This window comes from Chanodichthys erythropterus, chromosome 10 (assembly GCF_024489055.1).
Source record: "Chanodichthys erythropterus isolate Z2021 chromosome 10, ASM2448905v1, whole genome shotgun sequence".
NCBI lineage: Eukaryota > Metazoa > Chordata > Actinopteri > Cypriniformes > Xenocyprididae > Chanodichthys > Chanodichthys erythropterus.
Window position 1 is genome coordinate 7,375,262 of NC_090230.1, and position 19,092 is coordinate 7,394,353.

At 35.1% G+C, this 19,092-nt stretch overlaps 1 protein-coding gene across 1 annotated transcript; it reads left to right on the plus strand.

Moving 5' to 3' along the window:
• Positions 1-14: 14 nt before the first annotated feature.
• Positions 15-18,445, plus strand: ssuh2.1 (ssu-2 homolog, tandem duplicate 1). Its single transcript, XM_067395910.1, has 12 exons — positions 15-144; positions 10,475-10,570; positions 11,387-11,471; positions 11,627-11,756; positions 11,861-11,921; positions 11,998-12,122; positions 13,457-13,519; positions 13,603-13,682; positions 13,785-13,877; positions 14,092-14,197; positions 17,735-17,842; positions 18,147-18,445. Exons 1-12 carry the CDS (start codon positions 120-122, stop codon positions 18,279-18,281), a joined length of 1,107 nt encoding a protein of 368 aa, XP_067252011.1. The 5' UTR covers positions 15-119; the 3' UTR covers positions 18,282-18,445.
• Positions 18,446-19,092: the final 647 nt, after the last annotated feature.

Below are 19,092 nucleotides of genomic sequence, written 5' to 3' on the forward strand. Positions count from 1 at the left end.
CTTCATTCCTGTCCAATTTTCAGAGTTCAAAACTGAACAAAGGCTCTCAGTAAATAAATGTAGAGCATTGCTGTAACCAGGATCAATGTAAAACGGACCTCATCAGCATTTTGTGCGTGATGGACGAAAAAGACGAAGATATAGGTGGGTAGATGTGCATTTAACAGCTAACGGGCTTTTTGCTGTTTTGGTTATCCAAGTTTTACTTAAATATTTATTATAATATGTTTATTGTCTGCTCTGAGCTTGCAAGAAACGAAATGGTTCACATCTGTAGCATGTAGCCAAAACGGTCTTTTTTTTTTTTTTTTTTTTTTTTTTAAGTTCTATATATATATTTAATGTATGCATTTATTCAATACAAATGCATACGGCATTTAAACTGATTAAATTAAATGATTAAACAGTAATAATAACGACTTGATTTTAGAAACTGTGGTCTAGTAACGCTTTTTCCTCCTCCTGATGCACGTGTAATCTTTTTTTTTTTTTTTTTTTTTTTTTACTTGGGACACCATTGCACCAGAATCTAGATCGAGTTTGCTTTTGCAGTGTCAAGTCAAATGGTTTGCAAAAAAAAGTATTCATTCTGTTTTATTTAGAACAAAACTATTCCCAAAGTGTCTAAACGAAGTGCTTAAGTCATTTTGTTGAACACTTTAATTAATAAGTCACTAACAGTCACGCTGAGGATCAAGTTATCTCTTGGACAGATTTCAATTGCATCTTCAACCACATGAACATCTCACTAGATTCTAATGGAAAACATCGCTCACACAGTTTATTAAAATTATACATTAAAACAGGCTTAGATGAAAGAACAGGCTCTTGTGTTGATTAAGAATAAAAAGTATATACATTTTCATTCCAGGATATATAATAAATGAAATATAAATCCTACAGAGAGTAATTATAGCATTTATTACCAATGTGGTATTTAGGCCCTACTTTAAAAACACAACTAGATGATTGATGTAACAGTTATGCTATGTCTAAAAAATTAATAAATAAAATGCATGAATCTAGTTTATTAGATATCAAGACAGGCGACAGTGTCAGTCTCTGTGTTAGTGTTGGTGGGGCTTTTTAATGATTTCATTGCAGTTACATTGTTACATCAGTAGGTGGCGACAAGTGACTGTTTATGAGTGAGTCAGTCAGTAGACTATTCAACCGTTTCACTCAAAAAAGTTGCTTTATTGAGAAACAAACAATACTGTGGTTATCATGTCAATGTCATTTCAATGAATCACGCATTTGCATGTGGATGACATTCCCGAAATTTTGCAGTGTGTACGTGGCCATTGGTCCTCTTAGCATGAAAAACAAAATTTTTATACAAAGTCTGAATGGATTATATATTTATACATATATATAAGTGTTGTAGTACTACTCAAGACTTGGACTCGGTCTTGAACTCAGTCTTGAGACCATATTGTAATGGTTTTGGTCTTGTCATGGACTCGTGTGCATTTGGACTCAGAATTGACTCGTACTCGAAAGTATTAGGAATCGGACTCATTCCCGAGTCCCATTCAAAATATGCCATGATTATTAATGTATGTTATTATTTCTGTAAATTGATGTTTGGTTGACACGTCCAATGATTGGTGATTTTTTTTGTGCGCAACTGCGCATGACTAACCTTAGTGCAATGGCAACAAGACTCAGGTAGTATAGCGGGAAGTTCGGATCATTTTACTGACTCGGATCTTTGAATCTCGTTCAGCAAAATTAACAAAGAAAATTTTTTTCAAGTCATTTCATTTATTTTAGCAGAATATAATTGAATTTTTTTAAATTCCACAACACAAAGGTTATTACTTGCGTTTATCACATTTGTAATAAAAAATAAACTATAGGCTAATTCAACCACGAAGGCCAAATTATGAGTAAAATTGATTGATTGATTGATTGATTGATTGATTGATTGATTGATTGATTGATTGATTAGCAGGGTTTTAGGCTATCCAGTCTGTTAGTTCACCTCACCTCCAGATCAGAGTCGTTCTTTCTTTTGTCATCTCACATGTATCACGTCTGTTCCCCAGAAAGATTAGATACCTCTCGTGTCTAGAACTCCCAACTTCTCTGACTCAACATACTCTGAACTCAGTCTTGACTCCGACTCGAATGAGCTGGTCTCGACTATAACACTGATATATAGCATAGAAAGTGCACAAAGAGCGCTTCCTTTATAATCCTTAAAAAGCTGACTCTTAGTTCATGTGCTTTTAAAATATATTACACTTAAGTATAATATTGAATAACACACTAGAGTTCAAATTATAACCAAGTAGTCTACTTTACATGTGCTTTAGTATGCTAGCCAGAAAGGCAATGTACTTTAAAGCACAACACAAAATTATTAAAAAATGTATCATGTGCTTTAAAATAAAACTTTTAATTTCACATTATTACAAATTTCACTTTTGTACTTAAATGTGTTAACCCTTAAATGCCTACCTCGGGTCTTTAGTGACCCAGGTCGTCATTCACTACCCTCCTCCTCGTTCATTTTTTAAAGTTAGACATCAACCTTCTTGGTATTCCCCAATCAATTCATTATAAAGAATAAAACAAGAAAAAAATCATACAATTATAAAATAATGCCTATTTTTGTATTCAGTTTTTGTAAAAATTGTATAGGGTCGCTAACGACCCGAGGTGTGTATGAGTGTACGTATATTTTTTCTTCACAACAATAATTAAATCTTAGATGGTGGAATAAGTGCAATCCACCTTTATTCCACAAGGTGGCAATGTCTGATACACAATCCTATAGTGACGACTCATTCAGACAGAAAACAAAATAATAAGAAAAACATGAAATGGCTCAGCGATTTACTACAGAGCAAGTAATGAACGCAATCAAATATGACTCTTACTGTTAGTGGATGGATCTGGTGAAGTGATGGAAATATTGATTTTGAAGATGTTGAAAATTATATAGTTCTGAGAATATGTTTGAGATCGAGAATGGGCTAATATTCGTGACCTCAAACATAAAACTAGCCCATTATTTGCTGAATTTATTGGGAAATTAGCTCTGATGAGGACAGTGATGATGGCATAAAACATCTGCTCAAACTGAGCCCTTTCAAGCTCCAAAAGGTAACAAAATATGCTTTATTTTATTCTTCTGTAATTGTTACTCTAATATCAGAGGAGTTTTATATTATCACGACAGGTAGAGATCCATCAGTGTTAGATATAGATTCGGGTCGATAAAGACCCGAATATGTAAGAATGATTGGCGAAACAGTCATGCAGGGTTAACATAGTCATTAAAGCGTACTCTTTAAGTACACTTAAGTGGCCTTTTATTTAAACTGCAAGTAGTTTTTTTTTTTTTTTGTTTTTTTAAATATACTTTTCAGATTTACACTACAAGTGCACTTTCAATACAATTAAGCACACTTCTTTTTCACAAGGGTATCTATGCACTTTGTCCTATATCTGGTTCAAGCCAAGATTGAAGCTTTTTAAATAGTATTTTTCAGCAATAACATTAAAACACACTTAGGCAGGACCTGTTTACTGAGAACTTGCGCATAATACTGCCTTTGTTATCTAGACTTGAACCTTTTTTAAACTTCACTTATGACGCCAAACTCCAAAGTGCTTTCATGAATTGAAAGAGCAATAATGCAGTCTGAGGACAAATTAACAGTCTGAAACTGTTAACTGCAAATGTTATCTTAAAAATAAGCATATCCTGTTTGCTAAATAGATCTCTGCTTCACAAAGTAGCAGCACATGTCTGTCAGTATAAGCACAATTAATCACATACCAGCTTCTTAAAGGCACCACGACCAACTGAATTCAGACTGAAGCAATTGTTTTTATGTATTATTTCTGTTATCAGTGCATTTTATTTTTGCATCGATATTATTTCGTACCAGACTATGTTAGAAAGACTTGTTCTTAGGGGTTTAAGGTTATATTCCTTTTGCAAGTACACATCAAGTGCGAGTACACATCAATCCCTGGTTTCACAGACAAGGCTTAAGCTAGTCCTATACACTGTAAAAAAAATCCTGTTGTTTCTACGGAAAAATACCAGCAGCTGTGGTTACCAGAACAATACTGTAAAAATGACAACATACTTACGGAGTTACATGTGAATTTTACATTTTAAATATGTATATTTAACATTGGATTTCAGTACATTGTAAAAAAATCCCAGTAAAATTTATGGTAAAATAACATATTTCATTAACTGATATAATGTTAATTTACCAACCTAATGAAGTACTAATATCTGTTTTGTATCTTTATAATACACTGACAGTCACCAAACACAGTGGTGATAAGAGTCACATGATGAATCAAAGTTCATCACAAGCAGCTTTTCCACAAGCTGAGGAGGACAATACTAATATATAGAAGGAGCACACAGTGTCATTCACACACACACTAAACACCATCATGGTAACATGCATGAAATTTAAAAAATGCAATAAACATTAATTTAACAACATTAGATGTAACATAAAACCCTAATGTACATAACTGATTAGAGAAAAATGAGAAAAACTAAGAAGAAGAGTTATTTCAACAAAAATATATCAAATGTGAAGTGTCACGCAGGGAATTGTGGGTCAATTTACGGTTTTTCACTGTAAATTTTACAATGAATTATTATTTTTCACTTTCAAAAACTGTGAATTTAACGGTATTTTACCGTAAAATTACATTAAATGTACAGTTAGATCTATTACAGTTATTCACCGTATATAGTACGGAAAACTTTCTGTAAACCAATTAGCAGTTTTTCACCGCAGCATTTTTACAGTCTTTTACTGTTAAAATCACGGTAATTTTTTACAGTGTAGGCTTAAATGCATGTTTGAACTGTTTTAACTGAAAGCAACTTGTACTGACATTTCTTAAAATATGTCAGTGCCATTGTTTTTTCTCAAGATGCAAACTAGTAATGTTTTTTTCTAAGGTACATTTCTAAAAGCTACTTAAATACCCTAATTGAACTAAGGCCTAATCCTGGCTTAATTTAAGCCCTCTCTGTGAAACCGGGCTATGTTTGCCAATTGGGACAGGGCCATTCTCTTCAGACTGTTGCTCTGTCATGACAGTTAGTCTTGCATAGCCAGACCTTCAGACTGACAGCAGAAGACCTGACTCCATCACAGCATTCATTGGCCAAGGACCGTCCAAGAGGGCGCCTGACCGACATGTAAAGCAACCAATCACAGTTCATTTTGTTCCATGTCATGTTTAGGGGCGTGAAAATGCAAAGATGTCCCTACAATAACAGGCTGGCGTGCATGTAATAAATTATTTATTTTGCAAGTTTACAGCAACAATGGAGATGCAAACGTCACATACTTTTGAAAATCCAGGGTTTAGTTGATCCTGGTAAGCACTCATTGTCACAGTTGTAAACACGATAGACCTTTTTCACACTTCCGGGTTTTTGGCTTCCGGAATGAGCCACGCAGTGTAAAAGATTTTCCGGTTACAGTGATAGATAGCCTCGATCAGAACCAGTTCGGGAATCAAAGTCGTTTTACGAATTAAATGTCTTGAAAATGTTTGAACGGTCTTGGTGAATTATTGGTGAGACTACAGAGCTCTCATTAAGAGCTAAATTTAATAAATAATTTGAAGTGATGGCGGTTAAACTGGTTATATTCTTCGTGTATGTTTGGCGCGGCTGTGCATTATCGCGCTCCATGTGCTGTAAAGACAGTGTCTGTGTCTAAACGTGCATACTATGTGACATTATTAATATTCAGTACTATTTAGGGTGGATAGTATGCACATAATGAGATGTATAGAGTGTTTTTAGCGACGTGCTGGGGAAATGATCGACTGGTAGATCCCTTATCACACAAGCCTGATCCTCTGAATCGTGAAGCAGGACTGCTCGCACCATGATATTTCTGGATATAAACACTTCAGTCATCTCTCACTCATTTTCCTGTCATCATCATCTTAAAGTGTGTATTATGCGCAGCATTGTTGTGCTATTGCAACATGCAAAGACTGATAGTTGTGTACAGTGTGGTTTCGGAAATTATGTCTTAGTTTAATAATTTTAATCGATCAGGATTAATTATAACATATGCTTGAATGTGGGATGTGATGCCATATGAGACATGCTATATATTTTTTAAAAAGTAGCTATTAAACTCACGACAATATTATGTATCTCACGACTTTATATCCCACATTAAAGTATATATTGGGAGTTAATTTTTTTAATTAATAAATTATATAAATGTTCGTAGTACGTAATACGATCTGCGAAATTGCTGAATGCGTAGCTGCATAGCCTTTGCTGTATGACAGCTGGTGATATAAATCCATCTTCCGGTAAATTCGATCAACGGTCTGAGTGGCTGTATAAGCTACAAACAAGTAGAAAATAATTTATTTGTAGATTATACAAAAGCTATTTGGAAAACAGACAAAACAGAAAAGGTAAGAAGCGATATTTGAGAAAAGAGCATATCAATGTAATAGCCGTAGACGCATAGCGGAACTAACTTTACCCTGCGTCACGTGATTTCCGATTCTTGTGAAAAAGGTCTATTGCTTTCTTCTTCCATGAGGGGGTTTGGCTTCATTGCAGCTTTGTTTCCGGGTGGACCGTTAAAGAACGTGACACACTCGTCTCCCAGACGTTCAGCCGTTGTTCTAACGCTGAGAATGCAACATGAAACAATACAGGGGTTTTCACACTTTTTTCACACTTAAGCTGCATTTACACTGCCATTGTCTTTTTTGCTGCATGTCGCCAGTGGCTGGTGGTTAGGTTGATGCTTGTTGCCTAGTACCAAGTATGAATGACATTGTCCCAAATGGCACCCTAAACACACGCAGTCTTCCTACGAGTCAGCACTTTCGTGACGTAACACCGCTATGCCTGTCGGGAAGAAGTCAGACATAAATGTAATCAATACATAAAATGCTTAATATCAAAGATGAATGAGACACAAGGCACACTCTTTGCCATGGCGGTTATTTATCTGCGGCAAAGTGCTCATTTATCTGTGTTCACGAAACCATAAAGTTAAACATTTGTCAACTTTGTTGTATCGTTGGACACCTCCACATCCAGCTGGCAATGGCCAGCAGCTGTCATAATGATTTATACTGATATATATATATATATATATATATATATATATATATATATATATATATATATATATATATATATATATATATATATATATATATATATATATATATATATATAATATATAATATATATATATATATATATATATATATATACAGTGCATCCGGAAAGTATTCACAGAACTTCACTTTTTCCACATTTTGTTGTTATAGCCTTATAGCCACTCCTTTGTTATCTTGGCTGTGTGCTTAGGGTTGTTGTTCTTCATTGCTGCATTCATCTTTCCCTTGATCCTGACTAGTCTCCCAGTTCCTGCCACTGAAAAACATCCCCACAGCATGATGCTGCCACCACCATGCTTCACCGTAGGGATGTTATTGGCCAGGTGATGAGTGTTGCCTGGTTTCCTCCAGACATGACGCTTGCTATTCAAGTCAAAGTGTTCAATCTTTGTTTCATCAGACCAGAGAATTTTGTTTCTCATGGTCTGAGAGTCCTCCAGGTGGGCTGTCATGTGCCTTTTACTGAGGAGTGGCACCTCCCTGACTAAGGCCCTTCTCCCCCGATCGCTCAGTTTTGCCAGGTGGCCCGCTCTAGGAAGAGTCCTGGTGGTTCCAAATTTCTTCCATTTACGGATGATGGAGGCCTTTGTGCTCATTGGGACCTTCAATGCTGCAGAAATTTTCCTGTACCCTTCCCCAGATCTGTGCCTTGATACAATCCTGTCTTGGAAGTCTACAGACAATTCCTTGGAATTGAGTACAATTCCTTTACTTATGTATGTGTGATTTTTTTGTTTGTTTTTATTCTTAATAAATTTGCAAAGATTTCAAAGAAACTTCTTGTGGTATTGTTTGTAGCATTTTGAGGAAAATAATCTCAAAATAATGTAATCTAAATGTGGAAAAAGTGAAGCACTGTGAATACTTTCCGGATGCACTGTATATACAGTTGAGCTCAAAAGTTTACATGTCCCTTGCAAAATCTGCAAAAATGTTAATCATTTTAACAAAATAAGAAGGATCATGAAAATTGCATGTTATTTTTTATTTAGTACTGTCCTTAATAAACAATTTCACATAACAGTTGTTTACATAAAGTCAACAAGAGAAAAAAAAAAAGCAGAATTTATAAAAATGACCCCATTCAAAAGTTTACATACCCTTGATTCTTAATACTGTGTGGTTACCTGGATGATCCACGACTGTTTTTTTTTGTTTTTTTGGTTGTTCATGAGCCCCTTGTTTGTTCTGAGCAGTTAAACTCAGCTCTGTTCTTCAGAAAAATCCTCCATGTTCTGCAGATTCTTTGGTTTTCCAGCATCTTCTGCATATTTGAACCCTTTCCAGCAGTGACTGTATGATTTTGAGATCCGTCTTTTCACGCTGAGGACAATTGAGGGACTCAAACACAACTATTAAAAAAATGTTCGAACATTTATTGATGCTCCAGAAGGAAACACGATGCATTAAGAGTCAGGGGTGAAAACGTTTGAACAAGAAGTTGATGTGAAAGTTTTTTTTTTTTTATTTTGTTTAAAGAACATATTTTTTCATTTAGTTCTGCCCTTTGGAAGCTACAAAAGATATTTACATGTTTCCCAGACAACAAAAAAGTACAATTTATTCTGTTCATCCAATTCAAAAAGTTTACATCCCCGACTCTTAATGCATCGTGTTTCCTTCTGGAGCATCATTGAATGTTTGAACCTTTTTTAATAGTTGTGTTTGAGTCCCTCAATTGTCCTCAGTGTGAAAAGATGGATCTCAAAATCCTACAGTCACTGCTGGAAAGGATTAAAATATGCAAAAAATGCTTGAAAACTGAAGAATCTGCAGGAGCTGGAGGAATTTTCTGAAGAACAGAGCTCAGTTTAACTGCTCATTTTTATAAATTTAGCTATTTTTTTTGTCTTGTGGACTTTATGTAAACAACTGTTATGTGAAATAGTTTATTCAGGACAGTACTAAATAAAAAAAAAAAAACTTTTGAGCTCAACTGTAAATATATATATATATAAATATATATATATATATATATATATATATATATATATATATATATATATATATATGAGTAGATAAATTACCTAAATTAATAACTATTGATTTTTACAACGGAATGAATCAATACTGAATTTATTTAAGCTGGACAATGACACCATTTTCTTTAAGAGCTGCTGTGCAGCCAAAATTATTTGCCATTTATCACTGTAAAGCTGTTTTGACACAATCTGCATTGTAAAAAGCGTATATAAATAAAGGTGACTTGACTTGACATGAAACCCCTAGCACTAAGCACCTTAAAAAATCTCTGCTATATTAAACGTCACTAATCGTTCGTCTTTCCACAATATCAATGTTTTTTTTTTTTCATAGTTATAACATTTTGATGTATGTGCTTTGAAATTAGTGTTTAAATCATATCACAGACGACCTGCTCCTCCCATCATTCACTGCTATATTTTGAGGGCATTGTTTCTCTGGTATACAGGCCTCATTTCGCCCATTCTTCATGCTAAATCTGAAGCACAATCTCTGTTGAAGGAAACCCACTCCAGCTGATATTTATATCTACTTGTTAGTGGCATTGTTCACTAACGTAACAAGATGTTTGTGTGAAGTATATATAACTCAATGCACTGATGCATTCAGACAAGCACTGTTGAGGAAAAGAAACCTAATGACTTAATGAACAGGTGCCAACTACTGATTGCTAAGAAATGTGTTTATATTCTGTTGCCTAGCAATGCAGCAGAATATAACATGTAGGCCTATGTTTCATGAAAACAAAACAAAACAAAAAAACAGAAAGAGAAAAATGGAAAGGAAAAGGAAGGACAAGTTAAACCACTATTGTGAAAATCAATAGAATGTCCCAGGCCCGGTTTCACAGACAGGGCTTAGTCTAAGCCAGGATTAGGTCTTAGTTCAGCTAGGATATTTAAGTAGCTTTCATAAACATCCACTAAAAAAGAGAAAACATTACTGGTGTGCATCTTGAGACAAAACAATAGCACTGACATATTTAGATACATTAAGATATGTCAGTGCAAGTTTCTTTCAGTTCAAACATGCACTCTAGTCTAAGACTAGCTTAAGCCTTGTCTGTGAAACCAGGGGATTGTCATTTAAGTTTAGGTTGGGGTATTTTTATTTTTTTTGTAAATATTCCAGGATCCTTGATGATGCTCCAGGATCAACAAGAATGATGATCAACGGACTTCATGGAAAATTCAGTCACTGATTTAAGGCAGTAACTGTTTGATAGGAATGTTGTTCCAGGGCTAAAGGATGTTGATACAGGAACATGTTGCTCTTGGATAAATCAGAAACATGATAATGTCTCTCTGTCTTGCTGTAGACACCTTTGACCCCAGCCTTCCTGAGGAGGGTCCATCCGCTCCGCCCCCAGGCTGGCTGGACAGTGTAACAGGCTACGAAGAACACAAAGGCGGAGGTGAAAGAGCTTCATGTGTATCACTCATACATTAGAGATAGACTGATAACAACAGTCCAATAACAGCCTAAAATAAAGGTGAAAATAAATTTGATCACAATACATATAAAGCCATTAATAAAAAAATAACAGTTATTATTATTAAGGTATTATTTTATAATAATACACTATTATAAGGCACATTAATAATAATAATAATAATTCAATGCATTTTTATTATAATTAAGATATTATTATAATATAATAACATTTCATTATTGTTGTTATTATTATACACTAATATATTCACTAGGCATTATAATTATTATTACTACTATTATAATAATAATAATAGCTTGATAATCTTAATAGTAATAATAATTTTTATTTTATTATTAATATTAGTAGTATTAGTATTACTATCAAGACACTATAATAATAATAATACACTATTATATACACTAAAGCACCATAACAATATTTAATTATTAAGACTATTATTATAATACACTATTATACCTTATCCATATTATAACAGCAACTATAATAATAACAATAAAAATATAATGAACATTTTGTTTTATTGTTGTATTATAATGATCATTTTGTTATTATGTGAAAATGCTTAAATAATTAAAAATTGCTTTTGCATAGCGGATGCTTTAAAAATGGCTTTATTGGTATTGGTCATACAAACATAATATTGGTCGATCTTGTAAAAACATATAAATACTGCATGTCGTATGTAACCTAATATCAATTATGATGTCTTGAATGCTTAAGTAATTTTTTTTCCAATTTGATATTCATCTTTTATTTTTGTGTGCTTGATTGTAGACTGTACAGATCAAATCTGCCCTCCTCCACCAGACTTTGTCCCTAAGCCTGAAAATGACAAGAACGCTTCAGTTCCAAATGTCATGTAGGTACAATATGTCTTTTCCATGTGCAGTGTCCTTTTTTGTAGGATGTTATGAATACAAAAACATGTACATACAAAATTTGACATACCATTATTGTTTTGTTTACTGCACATTGCATATAGATCTATGTTTTTATTTGCACACTTACTGGCAGGGTCCCCACTGTCTCAGAGGATGTAGCAAGAGACGCTCTACTCCAGTTTGTGGGTAAAAAATGGACATACAGCAGCAAACCTGCCAAAAACCTGATGTTCAAAGAGCTGAAGCCTTTTACAGTTTACCGTGTAAATCTCTCCGCAATATTATCCATCTTGATCTGGAATGAAACCTATATTATTATTACATATAATAGTTATATGGTTGTGCCATTTGTCCCTTGTCTTTTCAGTACCGCTTGGAAACATTTACAGAGTCCAGATCAAGTGCGTGGGAATCGGAGCCGCACACAGGTGCCTGATGACACCAATACAATTAAAGAAATCATTTTAAAAAAATGTCTGTATCACATTAATAGATTTTTCTCAGGTCAGTGTGTGGATGGGCCTCAGAATGGAGTGAGTCCTCCACCATGGCACGTCCAGGTGTCTTACCCACCCAAATTCACTGACGCCATTCAGAAAGTCAGGGTCCCACACTCTTCATTCATAAAGGTATGCCTTTAAAGTGCCCCTATTATGCTTTTTCAGATATTACCTTTCACGACATGTGTAATATAGCTGTTTCTGAATGTAAAAGGACTGCAAGGTTTCAAAGATCAAAGTGCATGAAAAATGGGGTCATTGTCTTCCAAAAGAAAGAACCAATTCTGAACTGCCTGAAACGAGTCGTCGGTAATTCCAGTCTCACTTCCTGCTCAAACCTACCTAAGTTTGTAATATATTTGCATAATGCCAGCCTATGGTCTTCATTGGCTGCCTACAAACAACGTTTACTTTGACCCTCAAACACTGTAGTTGTATTTGAGGCCTGGAAGAGTTTGTTTTGTTGACGACATGTCAAGAAGACGTTGCTTTCTGTGCTGTGAAAGCAAATACACTTTGCATGCTCTTCTAAAGGGCGAGGACACCCTCTCCGGAGTGGTAATGAGCGTTTAGTTTCCGACACACTTTGTAAATGGTAGACCAATCACAACCGGCTGTCCATCTGACCAATCAGAGCAGAGTAGACCAGTCACGACAGACTGGGCTATCTGACCAATCAGGGGTGCGTTTCCCGAAAGCAACTATTGTCGTAAGTCCCATTGAACTCTATGGGTAATGACGGAACTTGCGACCATAGTTCACTTTGGGAAGCCCCAGAGCAGTCTCTTGGAAAGGAGGGTTTTGAGACCGGATCCTGCATCAAACTGTTTCAGACACTGTGAGAAAAGAGGTGATGCCACACTGTATTAATAGAATTTTTTTTTTTTTTTTTGACTTTGGATGCATGTAAAGCTGTTACTCTTCACCACACTGGTAACCCTACAAAACTAACATAACAGAACCCCCCTGAATCCCAACATAACACAACATTAAACATTAACTTATATCTCCATATGTTAATCTTGTGCAAAAACACACAAAATAACACTTAATTTCAACAGTTATTTATATGGTCTGACGCAAAGCATGCTGGGAATTAGAAATCTGCTGCAGCTCAACTCAATCATATTAAGTTCAGCTTACTACAATGAAATTTTGAGTTCATGCTACTTTTTTCTATTAAGTAAAATGAACTTTCATTATTATTTGAGTGAAACAAACTAATTTAATTTAATTAATTTCACTGTTCGGTTTTACGGTGTAGGAGACCTTCAAAACAAAATTATGAATCTTTAAAATAAACAATCTATATTCATATAAATGTTGTAATTTACCATCAAAACCAGCTCAAAACAAAGAGTATTTTACCTAATGTGCATCCTACTCTAAATTTATCACCATAAGTCAGACTTTTATTCGTGTTTTGATGCCTGTTGAATTACATTAGTGCACTGTCATTGCAGCCTTGCCACCATTGTCATGGTAATGGCAAAGTCAGGTGTACACACTGCCACGGACGAGGACTGGTATGTAGATGTTTAATTATCATGATCATATATCTGCCAATGTTTTATTATTCTACTGACTGTTTCCTCCAAAACAAATTCAGACTCGCTGTATGTTCTGTCACGGCTCTGGTCACAGTCGCAACCGACGGTGCACGACTTGCCATGGAAGGGGAAGAAAAAGGTAGTTTGAGGGATAAACTGATAGATAATCATACTCTAATGTGTTTTATATTCTCATGTAAAAATAATATTAAAAAAAATATATCTCAATCTCTTCTTTCAGGTGTGTGTCTTGTCATGGAAAGGGTTACAAAGGCTGTCTCACATGTAACGGACACAGAAACCTTGTGCATTTCATTCAGCTCACCATTACATGGTAAATGTTTTTTTTATGTGTTTTGAAAGTTTGAAGTAAGTTACAGTATATGTGAAATGTTACACAGTCTGTGGTAGATGGATCAGACTGTTACTAGGTTTTATGATCTCAGTTCCTGTTTTAGTTCCTGTTTTAGTTACACAAGAATCTGGCCTGTTCATCTTTGTGTTTTATGTTTTTTTTTTACTGTGTATAATATCACACTGTTTTACAGGAAGAGCCAGGTGTTTGAGTTTATACCCGACCGGGTGCCTGAATTCCCACTGAAGAAGTTTGAGAAGGTGTCTGGGGAAGCGTTCTTTGTAGATGAAAACCTCCTGGTATACACTGATTCATTAATTCATTGATGATTGATTCATTAATTCTGATGCAGATATTTATTCAGATGTTAAGTCAGATATGTAGTTAACCCTCATGTTCTCTTGACATTAAGGCTCGAAATATGTTAAATTATCAAGTTCATTACGTTCCGTAATGTTTTGAGACTTTCCGATACGCTTTGACCGTCATCCGTGAGAACATTACAACATGAATAAATTCAATGAATTTTCACATGATGAGAATATCTGACTGGAGTATATAGTTTTCGAATGTTTTTGTCTGGAATCAAATCGTCTTCTTCAGAGTTGCCAAGCTCACGCTGCCCAAGTAAATCTCACACCAAATGTGCTGCACAGACCGTTTGGCGTATGACATCATGAATCGCGAGAGCAATCCGAAAGCTGCGCTTTTGAATCGGATACTTGTTATAAAATTAAAATTACGATTCCTCTTATCGATTCCTTTGTTTGCATTTTAATATGATTCAAGCACAAGCAGATTCACATGCTGTTTTCTGAGCTGTGCACACATCCAAAACATGCGCACAGAAAGCCGACTCTCATACTAAATAACGTGATACTGAACTAAGTTCTCTTCTGCGTCTTTTTGCACTTGAACGGACAAATGCACACAAAAATATATGTAAAAATATTATCGTAAACACAAACGGTTATGTCTTAAAGGAGCTCTATGTTAAAATGACAGCTAGTGGTTGAAATGGGTACTGCAGTTCAAATTCAAAATATTGTTCGTCCCGCCCCTCCTCCTCAGACTCAATGCTCTCACGGGTTGCCAGTTTGAGGACGCGACGGGAGCGAATTTGGAAGGCGAGGTGACTTACACACTGTAAGATAATTAGTTGATTTATTGATTTATGATGAGTTGATATCGAGTTTTAATATGCTCCCGTTTATAGAGATATTTAGATAGATGCTGAGGCTTGTTAGGTCGGGTAGAATCTGCAATCTCTGACCCAGTTTGTTCACTGCTGTCCATGGCTGCAATTTGCTGCATATGTTTTTCGTCAACTGGCAACCCAGGGTGGCGAAATACTATTGGGTAAATTGGCAACGTGCGGTCTTGCACAGACTGAAACAAAAACAGAAATTCCGACATGGAACGCAAATTTTAAAGTAAAATAACTGGCTATAGCAATGGTTTTCAGAGAAACGAGTATGTGAACTGAGCATGTTTAATAAATATCTGCAAACATATTATGGTATTGTTATGCTTTAATACAGTCAAAAACTTACATAGAGCACCTTTAAGTAAACGTAAAAAGTTGACAAAGAAAAAGCATGACAGCATATTGGATCCGTGCAGCTCTTAAAGTGACAGCAGCCTAAAATTCCTGCTGCCGTCTTTATAGTAACGTTAATCAAACAACAAAAGACAAAGAGAAAATTCACTCGCTGTTCGTAACTGAGTAACTTTTGTAACTGTATTTGTAATGTATATTTTATTTATAAAGTGTAGTGTTATTTTGAATTTGATTACAGTTTCTGTATGAAAACACTCTAGACTCCTTAGCAACCACATAGCAACTACATAGCAACATGCAAAACAACATTCCTGAAAAATCTTAAAACTGTTTATTTCAGTCGGATCTTTGTTCAGTTGTATTTATTTGTATGATTGCTAATTTGTAGATTTGTTCTTTTTTAATTACTGAGTGTTTACTTTTCTTTAATAATGTTTGAAGTACATATTAGTTAGGCTAGTTGTTTTTGCTATGGCATTTTTAAATCCTAGGCAAAAGTTCCTTGTGTAAGTATTCTTTAGCCTGTTGATTTTTGTTCATGGTATTCAGCTACAATGAAATGTTTTGCAATAAGACTTGTATATAATAAATGCAATTATAAATGTGAATGTCTATTTTATAAAAATAAATTAGGAATTAGGGATTAAGATTACTTAAAGGTGATAGAGAGGATTTTTTCACCGACTGAGAATCCAAAGACTGTTAGTGAGTTTTTGAAATGAGCACATGCGGAAGAACAACCCCCCTTCTTCACAGCTCATTTCGAGGGAACGCCTCCCAAAACTCGTGCACGAGTATTTGAACACGAGTGTTTACCACCGGCATTCGCTGTGTCGTGTTAGTGGATTCATTATGTCGGACTCACCACAGGTAACTCATAATCTGCAGTTGTTACTCCTGTCTCCTGACAAAAACATTGCATGCGGCGCCTGTGGAGCGTGGAAAGTTACTGGAGCGCGCAGCTGCGCTCGTCTCGCACAAGGAACGTCACAGCAGTGATTGACAAGCCAGAGGGCCATTCGTTTACGCGATGATCGTGTAAACGATTGGCTAATGTTTTTAAGGCCCTACCTCGTGCACAGATGATGTATATTAATATTATTCCTTTCAGTGCACGTAATAAATATTCTTTTATCAGTTAGTAAAGACAGTTTCAAGTAATATTGCAAAAATGTATAAAACAAAACATCCTCTTTAGCACCTTTAAGAATCAGAATTGATAAGCAAAATCAAAATAGTTAAAATTCAAACGATACCCATCCCTAATTTTAATTAAACCAATGAAAACCTGCAACCTCTTAATTGGACCAGTCTGCACCAACCACATTTTCCCCACACCATGCTGAAAGGTCACTGTATATAAGCTCCTGACCTCCACCTGCATGGAAGATGTTTAGCTTGCATTGTGAAACAGTATTTGTGCACACAAAGCAGATTTACATGTCTAAAATAACTGTTAATTTGAGTTGTTAATTTTAACCTTTAATAATAATAACAGCTGACAGGGCTTCCTCTACGTTTACAGAATTAGTTGAGAGATTTTTTTTCTTAAGAAAATAAACAGGTAGCTACTGTACCTGATATTTATCTACATTAATCAATATTGAATCAAGATCGGAATCGTATTGCAAGCTTATGAGCTGAAATCATGAAATTTGAGTCATGCAATAATAATAACAGTAGGCTACCAGTTACTATACCACATTGTATCATGTTGTAAAATTCTGTTTAGTTACCAAATGTTTTGACAATCACAATTGTGTTGCGTTTTTTTTTTTTTTTTTTTTGTCTTGTTTTTTACAACACCCACCCCAAAAGTTGGCAACCCTACTTTTTACCTCTTGTTGCTGTGGTAAAACCAAGGGTTAAATCTTCAGTAATACCGTATGCTACCGCTAATGCCCGTGACAGCGCCCCTTTAGGCGATGTTGGGATTGCAACGCAAATGCGTCGAAACGAAGCACGTGCAGTCAAGTTTGCGTCGCCAGACGTGTTTGTGCTTACATATTTCCAAGTGCCTTTTATCAGGTCAGAGGATCTTATTAAAATAATTTTCAGGCAAAATAAGATATAAAATAATTTCGAAATTAGGCTATTTGAATGGGCTGTGTATGGTATGGAGATGAGGGATAAAATAGTAATAGAATGTTCAAAATGCGCTTAATACATCTTGTTTAATCTTGATCTATTAGATTAACATAGCAGCGTTTCCGAAATAGCCTATATATCATAGATATATATCGTATAGGACATAATGCGCAATGCATGTTTGCAGGTTTATCCGATAGAGGGCTTCCCTGACCAGGACATCTGCGATGCCTCAAAAACAGCGATTCAGAATCACCTGCTAAAATATTCTGCTGTGAGCCGCATCCTGCAGCAGGTGAGCAGAAACAAATATGAGTTGGCCTGCATATGACAATATGTTATTAACAATAAACATAATGATAAGGAGATATTCAATTAGGCCTATTCAAATACAATCTGACTTGTGAATTGCATTTGCAATGGTTGAGAGGATGCAACAACAAATCTGACCTCTAGGTGGAAGCACTGCCTTGAACAACTCAAAAGTTTGTGTAGGTCTATAAAATTGAGTTTAACCCTTAATTGTTTTCCATATTTAGATGTGAATGGTATCTTTTGTAATATTCTTTGTACAATAACATTCTCTCATTCTCTTACAGCGTCAAACGATCGAGCTGGTTCCTCTCACTCATGTATATTACGCCTACAGTGGGAAAGACTATGATTACTTTGTTTTTGGGAGAGAAAACAAGGTTCACACTTCAAAATACCCCACTTCCTGCAGCATTTTGTAGTAACTCTATTTTGTCCAAAATTATCTTATAATAATTCATACATTTTTTATAACTTGTAAATTACACATTATACAGTATATAAACTATTTATATTTTAATATTGATTAACTGAAAATTACTAAATGCTTAGTGGCCAAATAAAGGCCCTCTTCATTCTCTCATATATGCAAATATAATTTTTTTTTTTTACTTACTGTTTATATATATATGACATTAAATTATTTTTGATTACAATTATTGTGACTTCATTTTTTTTTTTTTTTTGCCATAAATAGTGCAGGGGTTTTGCTATCTACATTTTTAGATTTTCTTTAAAAATGTGATATTTTGAAATAGTGATATTTTATGATATAATATGAAAGGGCTTATAAATGTCTTTATTTCTCAGGGTATGTACATTTTGAAAGTCAGTTTCTGTATACGGATTTTGTTAACTGAAAAAAAAAATAGGATAGCCATTTCCCTGGAAAAATATACAGTTCCATTTGCACGTTCATCCTGACCCATAGGCTACTATGTGGGGTAAGTTGTCACAATGGAAACCTCCGTTAGAGAAAACACATTTGTGTAATGGAGCTTTTTAAATTTTATAGACAGGCTTCTGAGATATAAGTAGCACCGGTCCTTCTATATTGCCACGGGCTTTTCGTAGGACACCTAATGTTCCCGTCAAACGGAGAGCAGACTACTGTTCTTTGGAAGTTGTACTGACCTGTTGTTGACGGATAAACAATACACCTGCACTATAACACTCACAGAGTGCGTCATTAGCACACTGGACGGATATGACAGAAGTAAGCGGGATTTGGAG